Source organism: Ammospiza caudacuta, chromosome 4, assembly GCF_027887145.1.
Source record: "Ammospiza caudacuta isolate bAmmCau1 chromosome 4, bAmmCau1.pri, whole genome shotgun sequence".
In the NCBI taxonomy this organism is placed as follows: Eukaryota; Metazoa; Chordata; class Aves; order Passeriformes; family Passerellidae; genus Ammospiza; species Ammospiza caudacuta.
In genome coordinates, this window is record NC_080596.1 from 76,263,073 (window position 1) to 76,283,989 (window position 20,917).

At 47.5% G+C, this 20,917-nt stretch overlaps 1 protein-coding gene across 1 annotated transcript; it reads right to left on the reverse strand.

Moving 5' to 3' along the window:
• Positions 1-971: 971 nt before the first annotated feature.
• LOC131557287 (histamine H2 receptor-like) lies at positions 972-14,583 on the reverse strand. Its single transcript, XM_058804359.1, has 5 exons — positions 14,367-14,583; positions 8,789-8,846; positions 7,673-7,954; positions 3,345-3,521; positions 972-1,644 (listed from the first exon to the last, which is right to left on the reverse strand). Exons 1-5 carry the CDS (start codon positions 14,581-14,583, stop codon positions 972-974), a joined length of 1,407 nt encoding a protein of 468 aa, XP_058660342.1.
• Positions 14,584-20,917: the final 6,334 nt, after the last annotated feature.

Below are 20,917 nucleotides of genomic sequence, written 5' to 3' on the forward strand. Positions count from 1 at the left end.
AGGTCAGGGATGTTTTTTCCACCAGGCTCTTGAGACAGAGTTCCTGACCCTTGTGCTGGCATCTTCAGTAACTCAGCTGCTCCAGGCAGGTCCTACTGCATTTTGCTACCTCTGAGGACATTCCCCTGATAGCTTTTCAGAGTAACCCTTCAGTGAGGCACTTGTGGCTTTCCTGCAGGGAGCCAGTGCTGTTGGAAGTCCAGATGAGCACTTGGCAGTAGTAATAATAATTATTTCCATTTATCTTGTTTTTTATGTCTCTATGGTAGATACCACAGTGTACACACAATAGTTCCTGTTCACATCCCATCTTCAGCCACTGTAGCTTTGAAACTGCAGTGCTCCTCCTGTTACAGCAAGTCTTTGTCATCTCCTGGGGTCTGCCACAGGGAATGTCCCCTTCCAGAACTAACAAGGAAACCTACAGATAATTCACAGAAGGCCATGGAAAGTTCTGAATATCCAAATGTTGCAGAAGCCAGTGAGCTGAACCTTAAGCAACAGCCCAGGCTGCAGAGTGGAAGTGAGCACATCCCTCCTCTAATTCCCATACACAGACTGGCACAGGTGGAGTTATTAAAACTGGTCAAGTCTGTAATGAAACTTCAAGATGAAAAGCTACAGTGGCTTGACAAGAAACACTGTCCCACCTGACACAGATCACCAGGATGTGCACAAATGTAAGGTCATGTTACACCATACTGGTTTGTTCTTTTTACCCAACATGAAGGTTGAAATTTGTCTTAGAAAATGCTCATTAGAAAAATAATTATCCAGGAATGAATCAGTTCCATTAATATATAACAAATTGCCTCTAAAATATCTGAGTTCTTCATGTGGAAGGTGAAGAAATGCATCTTTGTTGTATTGTAATATTCCAGCCCCTGCTTCCCCTCTTTTCCTACCCTTTGTTTTTCCACTGGGACGTGCTCCAGCACTTTCTGTATCACCGCCTCCAGCGACTGCTCCTCCTATGACTTGGGTTTGCCCTTGGGGGCACCGTTGGGCACCGCCGCGCTGTATTCCAGCTCGGGAGCGGTCTTGGAAAAGGTGGCTATGGAAACCATGTCTTCCCCAACATCCACCTGAGACCTGCGCCTGCACAGGAGCAGCTTCTTGAGGGCGTGCTGGAAGTCCCTGTTGAGGAAGGCGTAGAGCAGGGGGTTGATGGTGGAGTTGCAGTAGCCCAGCCAGGTGATGATCTTGAAGGTGCCGAGCAGCGCGGAGCTGGTGGAGTCGCTGCCCCTGGCCGCCAGCCACACGTTCAGCACGAAGTAGGGCAGCCAGCACAGCACAAACACGGAGATGATGATGCTGATGGTCCTCGTGGCCTTGTTCTCCAGCTGCAGGTGGTTCTGCCTCTTGCTGTTGGGGTGGTAGTGGATCTCCAGCGTCTGGGACATGATGCGGGTGGCCTTGAGGCGGGAGGCTCGGTAGATGAAGAAGTACATGCTGCACATGACCATGAAGGGGAGGAAGAAGGCCAGGGCAGAAGCCACGATGGCAAAAACCCAGTTGGTGACAAAGATGCATTCCCTGCCCGCATCAAAGTCCACCCCGGGGATCTCATTCCAGCCTTGCATGACGGGAAGGAAGGAAATGAGGGAGGAATACACCCAGACCATGCAGGTCATCACGATGCATCTGCAAAAGGAAAGAGGGAGGGAGGGTCTGAGTAATTTTGGGCTGAGAACAAGCAGTACATTTCAATCCCCATGGTAACCTGTGTGGGATACCGCTGCTGAGCAGTCCAGCAGGGCATGCAGAAGGGAAAAAGCTGGACTATAACCAGTCCAGACTTGTGTATCTCTAACAACTGGGTAATTGGTCTGTAGTCGACAGAATTGGAGTCAGCTCAAGGAGTGCTCAGAGCTGGCTGAGCAAAGATGAGGTTAGGTTTCACACAAGATGTTTGTTAGTATTTGAAACAACAGCACGTAGATATTTTTGCTTTCAGCTTTAGTACCTGGCCATTATCTCACCCTGTGGGGCCTGATGAGGATGGAGCTGATGGACACCAGATGGCAGAATCTGCAAGGGGGGGACACAGAGCCCCTTCCTCTCTTTGCCTGTGATCCACAAATCACGCACAGCAAGAGTGAGAGTGGGGAAAACGTGCCTGAACCCACCCTGTAAAGCACTCCACTGCTGCAGTGTCCTCTCTGCCCTCCCTCACATGACTTTCCCCACCCTGCAGTCCTCATTTCACCCTTTCACATGAAACCCTCATGGGAGCTCAGGAACTCTCCTTGTTTTCCCTGAATATCACTTCAGAAAAGATGGTGAGTTTAAGAGGGAGGACTACTGCTACATGCATCCTTCTGGGTCTCCTTTCACCTAGTCCTTAAAGTCCTTCCCCATCTCTGCAAATGTTTAAGGCCAAGGCTTGAGCAACTTGGCTCAAGTGCTAGTGGAAGGTGTCCCTGCTCACAGCAGGGGGATGGAACAAGGTCATCGTTAAGGTCCCTTCCAACCCAAGCCATTCTCTGATTCTATGAAATTCCCGTCAAATGACTGCGCAGGGAAAAACCTGTAGGCCCATCTCAGCCCATATCACTGGTTTCTACCCCATTTTGCAACCCTTCCTTAGCTGAAAAATATTCTCCCTGGAGCACCATCCAATCCCCTCAGCTGCATCCACCTTGTTCTCTCCTACACCACATCAGGCATTTTCTGCAGTTTTAAATGGTGAGAGTTCCTTTCCCCACATCACTCTGCTTCTGGGCAGCACCTGAATGATCTGAGCTCATCCAGCCTCACATCAATGTAGGCTACTGTGGTATTTTCAGGATCCTCCAGATGGAGGAGGAATTGAGAATCTGACTCCATTATATAATATTATATATATTATATATATTATATTATGTTATATATATTATATTATGTTATATATATTATATTATGTTATATATATTATGTTATATATATTATATTATATTATATTATATTATATTATATTATATTATATTATATCGTACTATACGAAAACTATACTAAATAATAGAGAAAGGATACAGACAGAAGGCTAAAAATTAATAATGAAAAACTCATGACTCTCTCCAGAGTCCCAACACAGCTGGATGGTGATTGGTCATTAAGTCAAAACAATTCACATGAAACCAATCAAACAATGACCAGCTGGTAAACAATGTCCAAACCACATCCCAAAGCAGCAAAACACAGGAGAAGCAGATCAGATAATATTGCTTTCATTTTTCTCTGAGGCTTCTCAGCTTGCCAAGCCAAGTAATCCTGGCGAAGGGATTTTTCAGAAAATATGAGAGGGACAGGCCATGGCCAGTGACAGCCTGGAGGGAGCCAAAAGGAGGAGCAGCTGCACTCACCTGCCCCGGGACATCCTCCTGGAGTAGTGGCAGGGGGTGACCACGGAGCAGTACCTGTCCAGGCTGATGAAGCACAGCGTGACAATGGATGCGGTGCAGAACATGACGTCGAAGGAGATCCAGACTTTGCAGAACAGCTTTCCAAAGAGCCACATCCCTGTGACCTCGTAAATGATGCTGGGAGAGAAAACAGGTGGAAATCAGAGCTGGAGGGGCTCTTTGTGCAGCCCCTGCAGGTGTATGAGGCCAGGCTGGGGGAGCAGCCTGGTCTAGTGGAACGTGTTCCTGCCCAGGGAAGGAACAAGATGATCTTTAAGGTTCCTTCCAACCCAAACCATTCTGTTTCTATTTCCTTGTGACTGAGGAAATGCTGTATTTTATCACACAGGTACTAAAGGTGGGCAGCACAGACAGCAGGGATTCATCCTCCAAGGACAACCCAGAAAAAGGAGCACCCTGTGGTATTTTCAGAGTCCCCAGGATGAAGGAGGAATTGAGAATCTGATTCCATGTACTTAGAAGGCATATATATTATATTATATTATATTATATTATATTATATTATATTATATTATATTATATTATATTATTATATTATAACCATACTAAAGAATAGAGAAAGGATACAGACAGAAGATTACAAAGAATGATAATGAAAACTTGTGACTGCTTCCAGAGTCCAACACAGCCTGACTGGTATTGGTCATTAAGTTAAAACAATTCACATGAAACCAATCAATCAATTACCTGTTGGATAAACAATCTTCAACCACATTCCAAAGCAGCAAAACAGGGAGCAGCAAATCAGATAATATTGTTTTCCTTTTTCTCTGAGGCTTCTCAACTTCCCAGGAGAAAAATCCAGGGCAAGGGGATTTTTCCAGAAAATATGACAGTGACAGCACCCCACACCTAGAGTATGACTGAACAAGAGCAAAGCTGTGCTTCTTGCAGCCTAAGTGCCTTGAGAGAGGTGCTTTTCCCCACAAAGCTTCCCAAATTTACATCTGCACAGCTTTATTTATCGCAGCCTTTTCCCAGTGCCTGGCACAGCACAGTCTTTTATGATTTCTCCCCAATTCCTGGGGCATGGGACATCTCCAGGAAACTCACTTCACACCCAATCAAATGCTTCAAAACCAGGAAGGATTTCCACTCTTGGTTTAAAAAATACAAAACAACAGCCGAGGAGGAAGCCCATGCAGCCTGTACATTATGTGGCTCATAAATGCCTCAGCAAGGTAAACACAGCAGCAAAAACAGACACAGTACCAAAAATATTGCTAACAAAGTCAAGAGGGGCCTGTGAGAAGTGAGCAGTGAAGGAAGGAACATATGGCAGCTGTAGGAAGGCTGATGCATGTTTCTGTGGCAGTCACTGAGATGCCATTTGCTTCTTTCTTTCTCCAGCTTTCTGCAGCTCCCGAGGTGCTGCTGAAATCACCATTGTCAGGGAATTTAATGGGTAACTCCCTGGTCCTGCAAAGCTTTAATTATCCTGTAACTCCCCCGGTTGCTGGTAAAACACAGTGAGCCCATGGCTGCTGAGCTGCAGTGCTCAGGTGTCCAGCAAGGAGGAAAGATTCACCCTGATGGCAGAAAGCAATGCCTGAGCTACATCTCATCACACCAGCTCACTAAATGGATTTGTGAAGGGTGTTCCAGAGCACAGCAACTGCTGTAGATGGGGACAGTGCTGCTCAAGGGTCCCAGCCCTCAGCAGCTCTTTGTCATGTGGGATTCCGTGCAAAAATCCAGGCAAGCTACAGCAGAGCCTGTCCCTACACCTTGGGCAGCATGGAGGATCCACAGCACGCTCATGGAAAGGTTCCATGGCTCTTTTACAGAGGGAAATGAGGCATTGAACTGGAGCACAGGTTCAGCTCTGGACTTGGGGCTGCTCTGCCATTGCTCAGAGCCCTCCTGACCCCCAGAGATGCTGCAGATGCTGCAGAGTGTGCCCTGGCCTCCCAGAGGGAGATGTGCTGCTGTGGGGACAGCCTTGCTCACAGATCCCAGGTGAGCAGGTGCCCAGTTCTCACCTGCACACACCTGGCCTGCAGACATCCTCACAGCGTGGGGAGATGGACACCTGACCCCTCTCCTCTGAGGTAAAAGGTCTCTGCAGCTTGGAAATGCTGCTGGAGAAGAAGAAGTTGTAAAAGGCAAAAAAGCCCCCACACAATGAAGTCACCCCTGCCTTGCCCTTTTGCTTGCAGAGGAAAAGAATAGCTGGAAACATTCAGCCTGGAAATGACAGACTGGCTGGAGTACTCAGACAACGAGCCTAGCTCACTCCTGCAAACCAGCCAAGACAGGAACAAAAGAAAAATCTTACTCTTATGAAATTAAGACACCAAGGACAAATTTGTTTTTCCCTTCTGCCACATTTTCCTGAGCCAAACTGCCTCCTAAGATCATTTCTTTCCATTCCCTTTGGCACTTAATAACCTGCCAACCGAGGAGCAAACTGAGATCCAAAGGAGCAGCACAGATGTGAAGCCAAAGCAGTGGGAAAGTGTGGAACAACAGGAGCAGGGCAGGCCAAGGCTGATGGAGCCAGCAGGGTCCATTCCTCAGCAGGGCCCCACCAGGAGCTGCCAGGGATCCCCACCAGGCAGCACCAGGAGGGGCACAGAGCACCAGCCACGCTCTCATCTTTGCTGCCCCTTGTGTTTTTGTTCTTTAAGTAAAACATCACTGAAAGTAGATTCAAAATAGATAGAGGAAGACGTTTGTTACAGTGAGGATGCCCAGAGAAGCTGTGGCTGCCCCATCCCTGGGAGTGTTCAAAGCCAGGGTGGATGGAGCTCTGAACAACCTGCTCCAGTTGCCTGTGTCCCTGCTCAGTGCAGGGTTGGGTTAAATGACCCCTAAAGGTCCCTGCCAACCCAATCCACACTATGGTTCTGTAATTTCAGAACCTGAGCTTTAAGTTCATCAAGCACAGAATCTAAGTTAGTAGCAAAGGTCTTTCTAAAAGAACATCATTAGCTGCTTTTTTTTCACCTGATACTATGACCTTTTAACTCAGTTTGTAATTGCTTGTTAGGACAATGTTTTTCAGTGCCAAATTCAAAGAAATAGGCAGCCCAATGAGAACTCAAGCATAGAAAATGGAAATAGTTCAGCTTCCTCATATTGCCCCATGAACTCAGGGTGCAGCTCCCTGATTTACACAAACCTCTGGCTGCTTTGCAGGACAAGACAGCCAGGACCACAAGCCAGCTGCTTTCTGCTTTTATTTCACTGTTTTAGCCAGGTAGTGAAGCTCCCACAAATATAAACCTCGTGCAGGGACACCTGCCCTCTCCAGAGCCTCTTCCTCCATGAAATGTAGGGGAAGCCTAAATTACCCAGCTTATCTTGAATAAATCCCTTACATCCCATATGCAGGGCTGGTCCTGGAAGGGGGAGCAACGACTGGAGCTCCACATACAAAGCTGGAAATCAAGTTCAGATCAGCAGCCAGGGTCCCTGCGTGGCCAGCAGGAAAAATCCCCTTGGAAATTATGTCTGCGTGCATGACAAGGGATTATAACAGAGCAGAGACAGGGAAGCACACACAGCCACCAGCCCACAGCTCAGCCCTTTGGAGAGCCCAGCAGGTGAATCCCAGCCCTGCTCTGTGGTGCTTGTGAGGGGCTCCAGGGCGAGGGAAGAGATTAATCTGACTCCATGTTCTCAGAGGGCTGATATATTAATATTATATTTATATTGTGTTATATTATATTATATTATATTATATTATATTATATTATATTATATGTTATATTATATATTATGTTATACTATATTATGTTATGTTACACTATATATTATATTATATTATATTATATTATATTATATTATATTATATTATATTATATTATATTATATTATATTATCATATTATATCATATCATATTATATTATATTATATCATATCATATCATATAATATCATATTATATTATATTATTCATACTATACTAAAACTATACTAAAGAATAGAGAAAGGATACAGACAGAAGGCTAAAAAATAATAATTGAAAACTCATGACTCTCTTCAGAGTCCCGACACAGCTGGATGGTGATTGGTCATTAAGTCAAAACAATTCACATGAAACCAATCAAACAATGACCAACTGATAAACAATGTCCAAACCACATCCCAAAGCAGCAAACACAGGAGAAGCAGATCAGATAATATTGCTTTCATTTTTCTCTGAGGCTTCTCAGCTTGCCAAGCCAAGTAATCCCGGCGAAGGGATTTTTCAGAAAATGCCACGGTGACATTGCTCAGGGGAAAAGGACATTTGTGCTCCTGTGCTCCCAGGCATTCCTCACCTGAAGGGCATCACCAGGCAGGCCACCAGGAAGTCAGCCATGGCCAGGGACATGATGAACATGTAGGTGACCGTGCGCAGCCTCTTCTCCACCACGGGGCACAGGAACACCACGGTGTTCCCCAGCAGTGTCACCACGTCGATGAGGGTGAGGACGAGCCCCACCAGCACCTCCTGGAGCCCAACCCCTCCCCGTGCCAAGGAGGAGGCAGCAGAGGAGAAATTGGAGAGCCAGGATCCGTTCCTGTCCGTCAGCATCTTCCCGCTGCTAAAATCTGAAAATCTAAAAGGGCAGAAGCACAGTTACCTCAGTGATGGTTTGTAGGTGTGGGAAAGGGAGGTTGGAAATAATATTTATGCTTCATTTTCTCCAGGAAAAATCCACACACCCTGCTGTGGCTGTGTCCTGGGTTAGCAGCCCATTAGAAGTGTCTGAAATCCTGAGGGTGAGATAAATGTGAAGCATTGACTGAAGTCCTTCACAGCAATTAAAAGCCCTCCTGTGAATGAAAATGCATCATCAGATGAAGCATGAGACCAGGAAAAAAAAAAAATAGAAATGTACTGAGAGCAGAGAGAGGGAAAGAAAACAACTGAAATCAAAAAATGAAAGCGGCTGGGCTAAATCCCACTGAACAGCATGCCAAGTCCACATAATGTGGGGGCTGGAACTAAATGATCTTTGAGGTCCTTTCCAATCTAAACCATTCTGTGGCTCTCTATTCTCATCACCATCTTTGCCACCCCCAGAGCAGCTGGGGCTGCTTGCCCAGCCCCACTGCTCAGTCTGTGCCGTGCCCTGGGTTGTCCTGGTGCTGTTTCACACTCTGAATTTTGGGGATTTTTTAGTGCCACAGCTCCATCCTCCAACCTGAATGGCCAAGCAGGGCTGCCAGCAGCTGCACAGGGAGCAGAAGTGTGGAATCACAGAATGACTTGGGCTGGAGGATCATCACCCTGAGGTGTCTCAGGTGCAGCCCTGACCCCACAGTCAGGTTCCCTCTGTGCCCAGATGGGAGGTGATGCTCCCAACTCCTTAATTGGGGATTTTCCTGTTGAGGAAATCCACATGTTTGTGTCCACAGCTCAGTTCCCAGACTTTACAAAGTGGTGTCACAGGTAGGTGGGAATGATGCCCTGCAAAAACTCCAGCACTTCAAAGCTCACTGGTGTAGCTGAGGGAACACAAAGACAAAACTTGTGGGGAAAAGAGAGTTATAGAAATATTTCCTGATGAAAAGTTGCTATATTTAAATATCATCACTTCTCCTGTGACCAGGATCTGCTTCCACAGGACCCTCAGGTGAATCCACATCTTCTGAGTGCAGTGTGAGGGTGGGCCTGGATAACATCCCTGTAGCCCAGCTTGCTTCACCTCACAGGGACCAGACTTTGTCTTAGGATGGGTGTAAGAACAAGGCAGCAAAATGTTCCCAACATCTCCTTGTCCTTCCTGCAGCCTATGGTCCAGAATTACCTCTTAAGATGGTTTCAATGATTTCTGAATCATGAAATTGTCCTGCTTCCCCTCTGGCCCAGCAACCTTTTAGCATCCATCACCTCCTACAGCAACAACTTCCACAGCTCAGCTCTGCACCCTGCAAAGAAACACCTCCTTGTGTGGGAATCCATGAAATCAGAGGGGTTTGGGAAAGCTGCAGAAGGCAGCCTCAGAGACAGCAGAGCTGTGATTAGAGATGAGCAGCAGCCATGAGATTTGTCAGCAGAAAAAATATGTAAGTAGAAAAGTAGGGACAAATAGAACAATGGTCTGTGTATTAACACTTGTCTAGAACAACTCCCTAAGCTGCAGAAGCGTTTATCTAGTGAGATATTAGGAAGTTCTAAGCTTGATAATGGAGCTGTGTGCATTGTGTTTGAAGGCTCACAAGCAGGTGTTGTATTCGAAATAAGCAAGCATTGTTTAACCAAAGGTACCTGTGCTTATAGTGGTTGGATAAATCTACTGTCAATGTGCTTTTGCTTTGTGTGATTGGTCATAAAGCTTTTAAAGTGAGTCTGTAAATATCACCATTTCATGATTCACAGTCTCTAGAACCCAACATATCCCAACCCCTATCATCCCTGTGAAGAGCATCCCTGACCTCACTGTGAAAAATGCTTTTTTTATGATTGGCTTTTCACAAATATGAAAATGAATATTATATGTGTTCTGTTAGAAAGTTATGCTGTATTAATTTTCTTAAGTAGTGCGTTGAATATAGTTTTAGGTTATAACATAAGGTTAAAATAGAAACTATCCTATGTAAGATACTGCTTTTAAAGAGAGGACTTGCACTGAGATAGCAGGCACAGGACACCTGAATCTTCCAGAGAATAAGAATTTATTGCTCCATTATCAGAAGAAATGAACTTCTTCCCACCTTGCTCAGCCCTGAAGATGCTGTCAGGGTTCAGAGGAAGAAGCTGACACCAGACAGAATCCTGTGTTTGAATGGAATTTATGCATCATGTAAGAGGTGTATGAATATGCAACAGGCTGTTGCTTTTAAGGGTTAATCCTCTGTTAACGTGGGTCCCTTTTCAGGCTTATTTTGCCCAGAAAGAGGTACCAGGACTCTGTGTAATTCTTTGTTCTTATTGTCTCATATTGCCCCAAATTCTAATTGTCCAAATGATAATTACTCTAATTATATTACTATTTTTATAACCATTTTACTACTATTAAACTTTTAAGATTTTAAAAACGAGTGATTGCCGTTTTTCACACTCACCATGCACTTACCCCGCCTACATGTCACCTTTCAGACAAGTATTTTAATGTGGGAAATGGATTTGTAGATCTCTAAAAATCCATTTCCCACATTTTTTCCACACAGGGAACTTTCTTCTTAATTCAGGGCTATTACATGTCCTTAAAAGCCCTCACCATGAGGGATTATACTGAAAACATTCCAGAATTCCTACATCACCCAGGTGTTTCTTTTCCACCTGCTGAGCTCTTCCAAGCGTTCCTACACAACTGTGAGGCTGGGCTGCATTTTCTGAAAGCAATAGTGCCCTTGTTCTTGGATGTAATTATGTGCTCATGCACCAACTCATCCTTCAAAATCCTCAGCTCCATCCCCTGACTTCTGTTTATACGATGGATTTAGTGGTTTCCTTTCTTTCAAGTAAAAAATAAAAAAAAAAAAAATTAAAAACAAAATTAAGAAAAGAGTCAAGCTGTCTAGAAAAGAAAAAATAAAGAAGGAAAACCCTTCCTCATTGGAGCTGGGAGCCACTGGCTGAGACCTGAAGCTCTGCTGCTCCTCCAGCACTGAGAATAATCAGGTTTTTTGGACATCATGTCAGGCAGCCCCCTGGGCCAGCACTGCTCAGTCTGCAGGGTGTCTTAAGTACCTCAGTCCTAATGAAAATATTCCTTGGACAACATTCCACATCCTGGTAACACCCCATAAAAATAAAATAAAATAAAAAATCCAGTCTCCAGCTCTCCCACAATTGCCAGGAGAGAGGATAATAATGTGTGCCATTCTTCCTAACTGCTCCACCGAGGGTGGCATCAGGCTGGAGGAGCTCCTGTGGAACAGCTGGGTTTCAATGCAGCCACATTTCCTGGCAGAACGGATTGTTCAGGCTGTTCTCCTTCCCGTGTGTTCCACACAGACAGCTCGGGGACAGCGGGATGGGAAATGCACATGGACAGGGATGGGAAATGCACATGGACACGGGTGGGAAATGCACAGGGATGGGGGTGGGAAATGCACAGGGACACGGGTGGGAAATGCACATGGACACGGGTGGGAAATGCACAGGGACAGGGGTGGGAAATGCACATGGACAGGGATGGGAAATGTACAGGGACATGAGTGGGAAATCCACAGGGACATGAGTGGGAAATCTGCAGGGATGCAGCTGGGAAATCCACATGGACACAGATGGGAAATCCACAGGGACAGGGGTGGGAAATCCACATGGACAGGGATGGGAAATCCACAGGGACAGAGGTGGGAAATCCACAGGGACAGAGGTGGGAAATCCACATGGACATGGCTGGGAAATCCACAGGGACAAGGATAAGAAATCCACAGGGATATGGGTGGGAAATCCACATGGACATGAGTGGGAAATCCACAGGGATATGGGTGGGAAATGCACATGGACAGAGGTGGGAAATGCACAGGGATGGGGGTGGGAAATCCACAGGGACATGAGTGGGAAATCTGCAGGGATGCAGCTGGGAAATCCACATGGACACAGATGGGAAATCCACAGGGACAGGGGTGGGAAATCAACATTGACAAGGGCGGGAAATCCACATGGACACAAGCAGGAAATCCACATGGACAGGGGTGGGAAATCCACATGGACAGGGGTGGGAAATCCACAGGGAAATGGGTGGGAAATCCACAGGGACACAGCACATGGCCACACGGGAGCCAGGCTCCAGAACGCGCCTCTCCAAGGGCCATTCCCTGCTCCACAGCCATCTTCCATCTCATCTCCCACACCTGCTGGTCTCCTCACACCTCTGGCACCTCGACAAGATCTGGAAAATGCCCTCTGACCCCACCTGGAGTTGACCCTAACCAGTTCAAACACTTGAGCACCACCCTATGAACCAGAAGTTCTCCAAGGAGAGCATGCAGCATTAGGAGAGGCTCCTGAACAGGAACAGCAAAACATCAGGTTTGATGGAAAATCAGTGTTTAAAAAAACCCAATAAAACTATGTCAAAAATTAAAGTTTAAAACATTCAGTCTCAGGTTTTTAAAAATCACTGTCAAATTTTTGTTCATGGGTAGATGAGAATGATGGATGAGAATTCTGGATTAATTATTTGAGGTTTTTTAGGTGTAACACCGAGACAAGAAGGTTTTGAAGTCGCACCTTCCTGCAAAGAATGACTGCTCCCACACGGTCATTAAGTTTGTATCAGCCTTAGAATGACTCTAATTAAAGCAGATCATTACTCACAGTGCTCTGTGAACACACACCACTCTCAAACTTGGAGCAGAATTAGGACATGGTTATTAGAACTCCTCTTTGCCAGCTCTTTGTGCTCCTCAAGCACCATCTCAGCCTGGGTTAAAGGTCTGCTCCAGTGAAAAACTCACAGCAGCATTGTCCTAAATGCAGGACACATCCAGGAGTATGGCAGTGCACCAAACCAGATGTGTCCACACTCACAAAACCCCAGAGAAACACTCTTTTGTCACATTTTTTTTTTTCTTTTTATCAACACAAAGGGACTGAGGGACTGGAAATAAGGCTGTCTTTATTTGGCATCCGTGTCTCCAACTATAAAACCAAGAGATGATGGATTCTTGAAACTTCACGTTTGCACCTTGAACTCTAATTCAGGGTGCAAAAACAGGATCCTGCTGCTCCTGATCCCTTTTAAAAATCCCCTGTCAGAGCCCCTGGAATCTCATCCCCAGTCCCTGTCAGAGCCAAGCAGCCCAAGGTGGGTGTCTGGATCCTTTTGCCTCTGACTGAGAAGCCAACCTTTATCCAAAGTGTGCTAAATTAAATTAGTTAACTAAGAAATGCTGCTCTCAAACTGCCTGGAGAATTGTCATCACAGGGAACCCAGGGATGACACCACCTTAACCTCTCTGTGGAAATTATTGGGACAAATCAGGAAATGCCATCTTTCCCCACTTCCTCAGCTTAAAATATTGGAGCTCTTAAATACTCCTGAGAGCTGCAGCAGCCCCTGTGGTTACACTGCTGGGATAGCCCAGACTCTTTGTACATCAGTCCTTCAGTCTTTCCTGTAAGAGAAACCTTAAACCAAAGGGATAAATGCCCAGTTGTACCATGATGTGGGATCTTCCCAGTTTCCCTGGGGATCTCAGATGCTTTAGAGTTTTCACTGGCCTTTTTGTTGTTTTGGATTTTTTGGTTTTGTTTTGTTTGGGGTTTTTTTGTTGTTTTTTTTTTTTTTTTTTTTTTTTTTTGGTTTTTTTTGATTTTATGGTTTTACCTCCTTTCAAAAAACCGACGGGTTGGATTCTGCTCTGAGGCTGCCTGAGCAAAGCAACTCCACCATTTCTGCTCCCCTTCAACATCCAGAAAGTTTGACCTAATGTATTCAGCAGACAAATCCCAAGCTAAAGGTTAATTTCATCAGTGAAAGGCGTATTTTGATGGCAAGAGAGGGAGAAAAAAACCCCCAACTCTGCAATCTCAAGGCTGACTGCACTTGAAAATCTTAGAGCAATGATGAAAACTGGAAATATATTAGTGGGAATTACTTGCTGCCAGGCTCTGCTGCTCTGCTGGATCAGGCACAAACCAGCAGGGAGCAATGCCTGCCCCAGGACCTCACACACCTTTCCTTCTTCTTCTTCTTCTTCCTCCTCCTCCTCCTCCTCCTCCCCATGGGAAAGCGGCAGCGCTCGGTGATTGCTGAGCAGCGCCAGCTGTTCGTCCAGCTGTGGGAGGCGGTGATAAAGGAGGGGAAATGCCTGGGGATGCTTCCACCAGTGCAGCACGCACTCGGAGCAGCAGTGACCCTCCTTCCCTCTGCACTGACCCTCCTTCCCTCTGTCCAACTTTCCCCTCGGAAGGACGGCGTTTACCAGGGCACGATTTCCTTCCACCCCCAAACCCGCGCTCCTGCAGCCTCTCGGAGAGCCGCGGGGTTGGGAACACAGCGAAACCCAATAAACCACAATAAACCACCATAAACCACAATAAACCACAATGAACCACAATATCCTTACCTCGGGAAGCGTCGGCCGAAGCCGCCCCGCGGTGTCCCCAGCCCGGATCCCTCCCCGGGGAGCTGCTGCCAGCCTGGCTGCCTGGGGATGGATGCTGGTTCCTGCCCCGAAGCGGGATAAAATCCTCATCCACAGCTGGCACCGCGTTTGGGATCGCCCGCGGCAGACGGGAGCGCTCCTGCTCAGCCACGGCAGGTCTGCCTGCCCCGGGAGACATCGCAGCAATAAAACTCGAGGCGAGGGCAAAGCCGCGCTGCAAACACGGGGGTGCTCATGGTGCTTATCGGGAACTGAGCCGGGGTGCCAAAACCCCAACCCTGGGGTGCCAAACCCCCAAACCCTGGGGTGCCAAAATCCCAAACCCTGGGGCGCCAAAACCCAAACCCTGGGTGCCAAAACCCCAGCCATAGGGAGGAAAAACCCCAAACCCTGGGTGCCAAAACCCAAACCCTGGGTGCCAAAACCCCAACCCTTGGGTGCCAAAACCCCAGCCATAGGGAGGAAAAACCCTCACCCTCTGGGGAGCAAAAGCCCCAACTCCTGGAGTGGAAAAACCCCCAATCCCTGGGGTGCCAAAACCCAAACCCTGGGCAGACAAACCCCTCACACTCTGCGGAACAAAACCCCCAACTCCTGGAGTGTAAAAACCCCAATCTCTTAGGTGCAAAACCCCCAAACCCTGGGGTGCAAAACCCCCAAACCCCTGAGTGCAAAACCTCCAAATCCCTGGGGTGCAAAACCCCCAAACCCTAGGGGTGCAAAGCACCAAACCCTTGAGTACAAAAACCCCAAACTCTGGGGTGCAAAACCCCCAAACCCCTGAGTGCAAAACCCCCAAACCCTGGGGTGCAAAGCACCAAACCCTTGAGTACAAAAACCCCAAACCCTGGGGTGCAAAGCACCAAACCCTTGAGTTCAAAGACGCTACCCCGGGGTGCAAATCCACAGCCCCGGGTGCCAAACCCAGCCTTCCTGGGGTCAAACCTCTTGGGGTAAAACCCCCAAGCCCCAGGGCAGCAAAACCCCGGCCCCAGGTAGGGCAAAACGCCGAGGATGCTGCGGAGCATCAGCCCGGGGCAGCGGGGCTGGGGATGGGCAGAGGGGATCTGTGGTGGAGGTGGGGAGGAAGAGGAGGGAACCCTTCCCGAGGGGGAGACCGCGTTCGAAGGGGCTCTCCTTTGGGCAGAGGGCTCAGGACGTGCTTGGGGCAGCCACAACAGAGCGGGGTCCCACCCGGAGCGGGGAGCGGCAGCGGCAGCCCTGGCCGGGGAAGGGAGTCGGGATCTGCCCGGGGATGGGGATGGGGATGGGGATGGGGATGGGGATCAGGATCAGGATCAGGATCAGGATGGGGATTCCGCCGGCAGCACTTACCGAGGCAGGCAGAGGAGCCGCCCCCTCTCTCCTCCGCCCCGCAGCGCCCGCTCCTCCCGCTCCAGCCGGGAATCCTTCCTTCCCCCGGGAAACGGGGCTCGGACAGGGAATCCTTCCTTCCTCCGGGAAACGGGGCTCGGACAGGGAATCCTTCCTTCCTTCCCCCGGGAAACGGGGCTCGGACAGGGAATCCTTCCTTCCTCCGGGAAACGGGGCTCGGACAGGGAATCCTTCCTTCCCCCGGGAAACGGGGCTCGGACAGGGAATCCTTCCTTCCTTCCTCCGGGAAACGGGGCTCGGACAGGGAATCCTTCCTTCCTTCCCCCGGGAAACGGGGCTCCAGCCGGGAATCCTGCCCTTCCTTCGGGAGATGGGGCTCCAGCCGGGAATCCTTCCTCCTTCCCTTCGGGAAACGCTGCTCTCTGCTCTCCCGCTTCCAAACCAGCCCTCCCCACTCCCCCTTCGGCAGCCGCGGGTGACCCGATGCATGAAAACAACAACAATAATAATAATAAAAAATAAGAGGCGTTCCGTGGGTTTGGCTGCCCTGTTGCCAAACAGGGTGGTTTGTTCACAAACTAAACGGGAAAAATCCGAAAAATCCCGGGCTGGGAAAAGAACCTGGGGCAGGAGGTTGGTGAGATGTCCCCTGGCCAGCCCTGCTGTGCCACTCCACGAGGATGGGAGGGTTGGGGTGGATTTGGGGAGGGCTGGGATGGATTTTGGGAGGGCTGGGATGGATTTTGGGAGGATTGGGAGGGCTGGGATGGATTTTGGGGAGGGTTGGGATGGATTTTGGGAGGGCTGGGATGGATTTTGGGAGGATTGGGAGGGCTGGGATGGATTTTGGGAGGATTGGGAGGGCTGGGCTGGATTTTGGGAGGGCTGGGCTGGATTTTGGGAGGGCTGGGAGGGCTGGGGTGGATTTGGGGAGGGTTGGGATGGATTTGGAGAGGGCTGGGATGGATTTTGGGAGGGCTGGGATGCATTTTGGGAGGGTTGGGAGGGCTGGGATGGATTTTGGGAGGGTTGGGAGGGCTGGGATGCATTTTGGGAGGGCTGGGATGCATTTTGGGAGGGTTGGTAGGGCTGAGATGGATTTTGGGAGGATTGGGAGTGTTGGGATGCATTTTGGGAGGATTGGGAGGGCTGGGATGGATTTGGGGAGGGCTGGGATGGATTTGGGGAGGATTGGGAGGGCTGGGATGGATTTTGGGGAGGGTTTGGATGGATTTTGGGAGGGCTGGGATGGATTGTGGGAGGGTTGGGAGGGCTGGGATGCATTTTGGGAGGGCTGGGATGGATTTTGGGAGGGTTGGGAGGGTTGGGATGCATTTTGGGAGGATTGGGAGGGCTGGGGTGGATTTTGGGAGCTGGCAGAGGGTTCTTTAGGCTGAGCTGCCCTGGGCAGGACCAGTCCTGGTCCCAATCCCATTCTCGGTCCAGGCTCCTCGGGGAGCTCAGGGACAGAAAATGAGCCCGGCAAGTTCAGGTGTAAAAATCGGGTTCTTTGGGCGCTGGGGGAATGTCACACACAAAGGAGGGCGGGGGTAACCCTCGGCCATGGCTCCTGCCATAACACAACCTCCAAATCCCGCTCAAAGGCATCAGCTCTTGGCTCTGAACGGCTGCCATCAGCATGTCGGGCTCCTTTTCCATTTGTTTGCCAAAGACTGGTGCAAAGGTTTTGAAATTTGGCTTCACCCACCCCCAAAATTCACCCTGGAGAATTTTTTCAATGAGTTTTTCAATGGATTTTCTCTTGATCAGGGTTGGTGGAAAGTAAAGAAACTCAGATTTATTGACCTCTCCCTGGAATAGCTCAGCTCCTGGCTGGCAATCGGCCTCTCAGGTTTCAGGCTTGTCTGTGATATTAACACCCAAACTGTGATGGAACAGCATGTTTGGGTCATTTTGTGTCATATTTATTGCTTCAGAAATAGCCCTTTGAACATAATAAATTCTTTGATTTAAAATACTTTAAATTATGGATTTTCTCGAGAGAAGGAAAGGAAAAGGAAAAGGTGAGAGAAAAAGAAAAGGAAGGAAGGAAGGAAGGAAGGAAGGAAGGAAGGAAGGAAGGAAGGAAGGAAGGAAGGAAGGAAGGAAGGAAGGAAGGAAGGAAGGAAGGAAGGAAGGAAGGAAGGAAGGAAGGAAGGAAGGAAGGAAGGAAGGAAGGAAGGAAGGAAGGAAGGAAGGAAGGAAGGAAGGAAGGAAGGAAGGAAGGAAGGAAGGAAGGAAGGAAGGAAGGAAGGAAGGAAGGAAGGAAGGAAGGAAGGAAGGGAAAGAAAAGAAAAGAAAAGAAAAGAAAAGAAAAGAAAAGAAAAGAAAAGAAAAGAAAAGAAAGAATTATTTTACAGCCAAACATACACTCTTCCCTGTATTTTCCTCTAATAAGAACAAAATATTTTCTATAAAGCAGGAGAAATAAGTAATGTGTGAACCAGAGTTTTCTGTGAAGTTAGATTGATTTCATTACTTTAGTCAAAATAAGCTTCCATGTGTTTCTGAAAAAATCAGCTTTGACAACTTCGATGCAAATATTTTAAATTATTGTGTTTAAAGTTGTCTTCTAATTTACATTTAATTTTAAGAAGTTTCAATAAAACTTGAAATCTGAGCAAAATATTTTATTTCTGATCAAAAAGAACAATTTTCAAACCTGAAGGAAAGGTTTCCCATCCTCTTTGAAAGCTGAGCTCTTGAAGCCACCTTCTGATCTCCTTCCTCTCTCCTTTAATGCCACTGAACCAAACAGGAGCATCTGACCAGGGAAGATAAGCAAAGGGGTAGAAATTTTACCTAAAAGCTTGTAGCATGGTCTTTTATTTCTCCATTTGATGACAAACATCAACAAATAGAATTAAAGTATATATATATATACATATATATATATATATATGTATATATATATATAAATAAATTAAATTTTGTGTCATATTAATATATTAAAAGCATAATAAATATATAAATATATTAAGTGTATCTATAATTAGATACATTTATATATAAATATATAAATATATTAAATTGCAGAAGCAAGAAGAAACTTGTGATTTTTAATAATATCTAGTTTATGGCGGGTTTTGGTTTTGGCGTTTTTTGGGGGGTTTTTTGATAGAACATTCCTACAACCTACTTTTTCACAGGCCCGTAGAATCACAGAATGGACCTTTCAAAGCCACGTAGTTGCAATCCCCCTGCCAGGGACAGGGACCCCAAACCCTTTTTGTCAGAGCTGCTTTCATTCTGTTCATCCCCCAGCCTGCACCGACGATGGGGTTCAGCCCCAGCCCCTGGCCTTGCCAAAACCCCCTTCTCTTCCCCTATTTCCCTTTAACTCAGGGTAAAAATCTAGCCCAAAACCCCCAAAGGAAGCTGCCTCATTTCCTAATTATCATTAATTGTGGGATCTCAACACCTCAGGACTGATGTGCAGAGTGGCTGAGACCACCCTTGGGGGGCTCGGGAGTCCTGGAATGCTGTCAGAAGTGTCTGGTGGCTGGACTTTGATCCTACACAGGAGACGACGCCTGTATGAGGACTGGGAAGGTTTCACTGGGTGAATGGTGAAGGGATAAGTTAATTAGTGTGTAAAACACAGGGTTTAGGATTTTGGTACAGGGGGGTCTAAAGAAGTAAGATGGAGGAATTGGGGCGTGTCCTGTTCTTCTTCTTCTTCTTCTTGGCCTCCATCTTCTGTGGTGATGGTGGCACTTTGGGATTGGTTATTACTAGAAGTGCACCGGTTAATAAGGGTAGAAGGTATTGGGGAAAAATGATAAATATTGTACACGTAACTTCGGGTATAAAGATAAGTGACTGCCCCGGGGGCTGGGAGTGTGCCCATGGCTGACTTGCTGTGCAGACCTCTGTCGGGCTGAAATAAAATCTTTTAGATAAACAATTAATAAACACCGAGACCGAGACAAGATCAGGAGTCTCTCCTCGTCCTTTGAAGCGTCGGATCTTCAAGGCCATCCCTGGACCTAAACAGCCTAAACAGCAGCAGAAAACTTACAAGCCTAAACAGCCGAGAAACCGAGCAAGTGGCATCCCTGAGCTATCTCTGGTCATAAATCAGCAAAAGAGAAACAGTGAAAACAACAATTAATTGCCCGTTCCTGGGGGCTGGAGGGGTCTGTGCCGCCGTCTGTGGTACCAGAGCGTGGCACAGCTGGGTCCTGGCTTTCCTCTGGCTGGGCCCTGCTTCGTCCTCCTGGATCCCAGGCAGGCTGTCAGGCTCCAGTAATTGAGTTTTTGTGGAGTAGAGAATAACAGCAAAGAGCTGCAGCTCTTCCAAAGCACCAGTCTCAAAAGAAATGACAAAGGAGAGAGAAAACAGCAAGAAGTAGTCTGGACAGAGTGCTGGAAATGCTGTGTCAGCCACTCGTATTAATGTGATCAATTCACCTGCCAGCATGTCACAAACCATCAGAAAAAACCATGACAAACTTTAACATTTACTGGAAATTCAAGGATATTGTCAAGCAGGGATTCTGGGATGTTGTCTCAAGAGTTCTGGGGTTCTGGTTTTACATTATATTTACATTATATTTTTAATGCTACCTGGAAAGGGAGGAATGAAGGAAAATGGCGTTTATTTAGCTTTCTGACCTTTACAACAAGGAGGGCAATAGGAAATGCACATTTTGGATCCTTTTGCCTGTCAAATGCAGCTTGATCTTAAAAGTTTGAGAAGGAGGAGAGCTGTTTATGCAGACACTGAGGTGCAGCTCCTTAAACTGGCAAAGAAGGTGGTGGAGGGAATAGTCAGGAATGGTTTGAGGCTTCATTTACACTCTGTGGCCACTCGGACAGCATTGTTAAATCCCTTGGGAAGGAGGGAAGGAGCTCAGGCCAACGTGGCGTGTGTGGCCAAGAAGGACACAAGGAAACTTGGTGGGGTTTAGACCTCATGGCTCAGCAGTGCAGATGCTGCTGTGGCTGGTGATAAGCACACCATGCACAGAGATTCACAAAATGCACAGAGAAGATAAAATGGACCTGTAAATCACATGGCATTGGGCAAATAGCCCCAGAAGGGTGGCAGCTTTGGTGTTTTCCTTTGCCTGTTGGGGGGGAGCCTGTCCTGATGGCTTCAAACCGTCCTGACAGCATTGCTTTTGCTGCAGCCCCTTCTGAAGGCAGCAGCATGAGGAGGAGGAGGAAGAAAG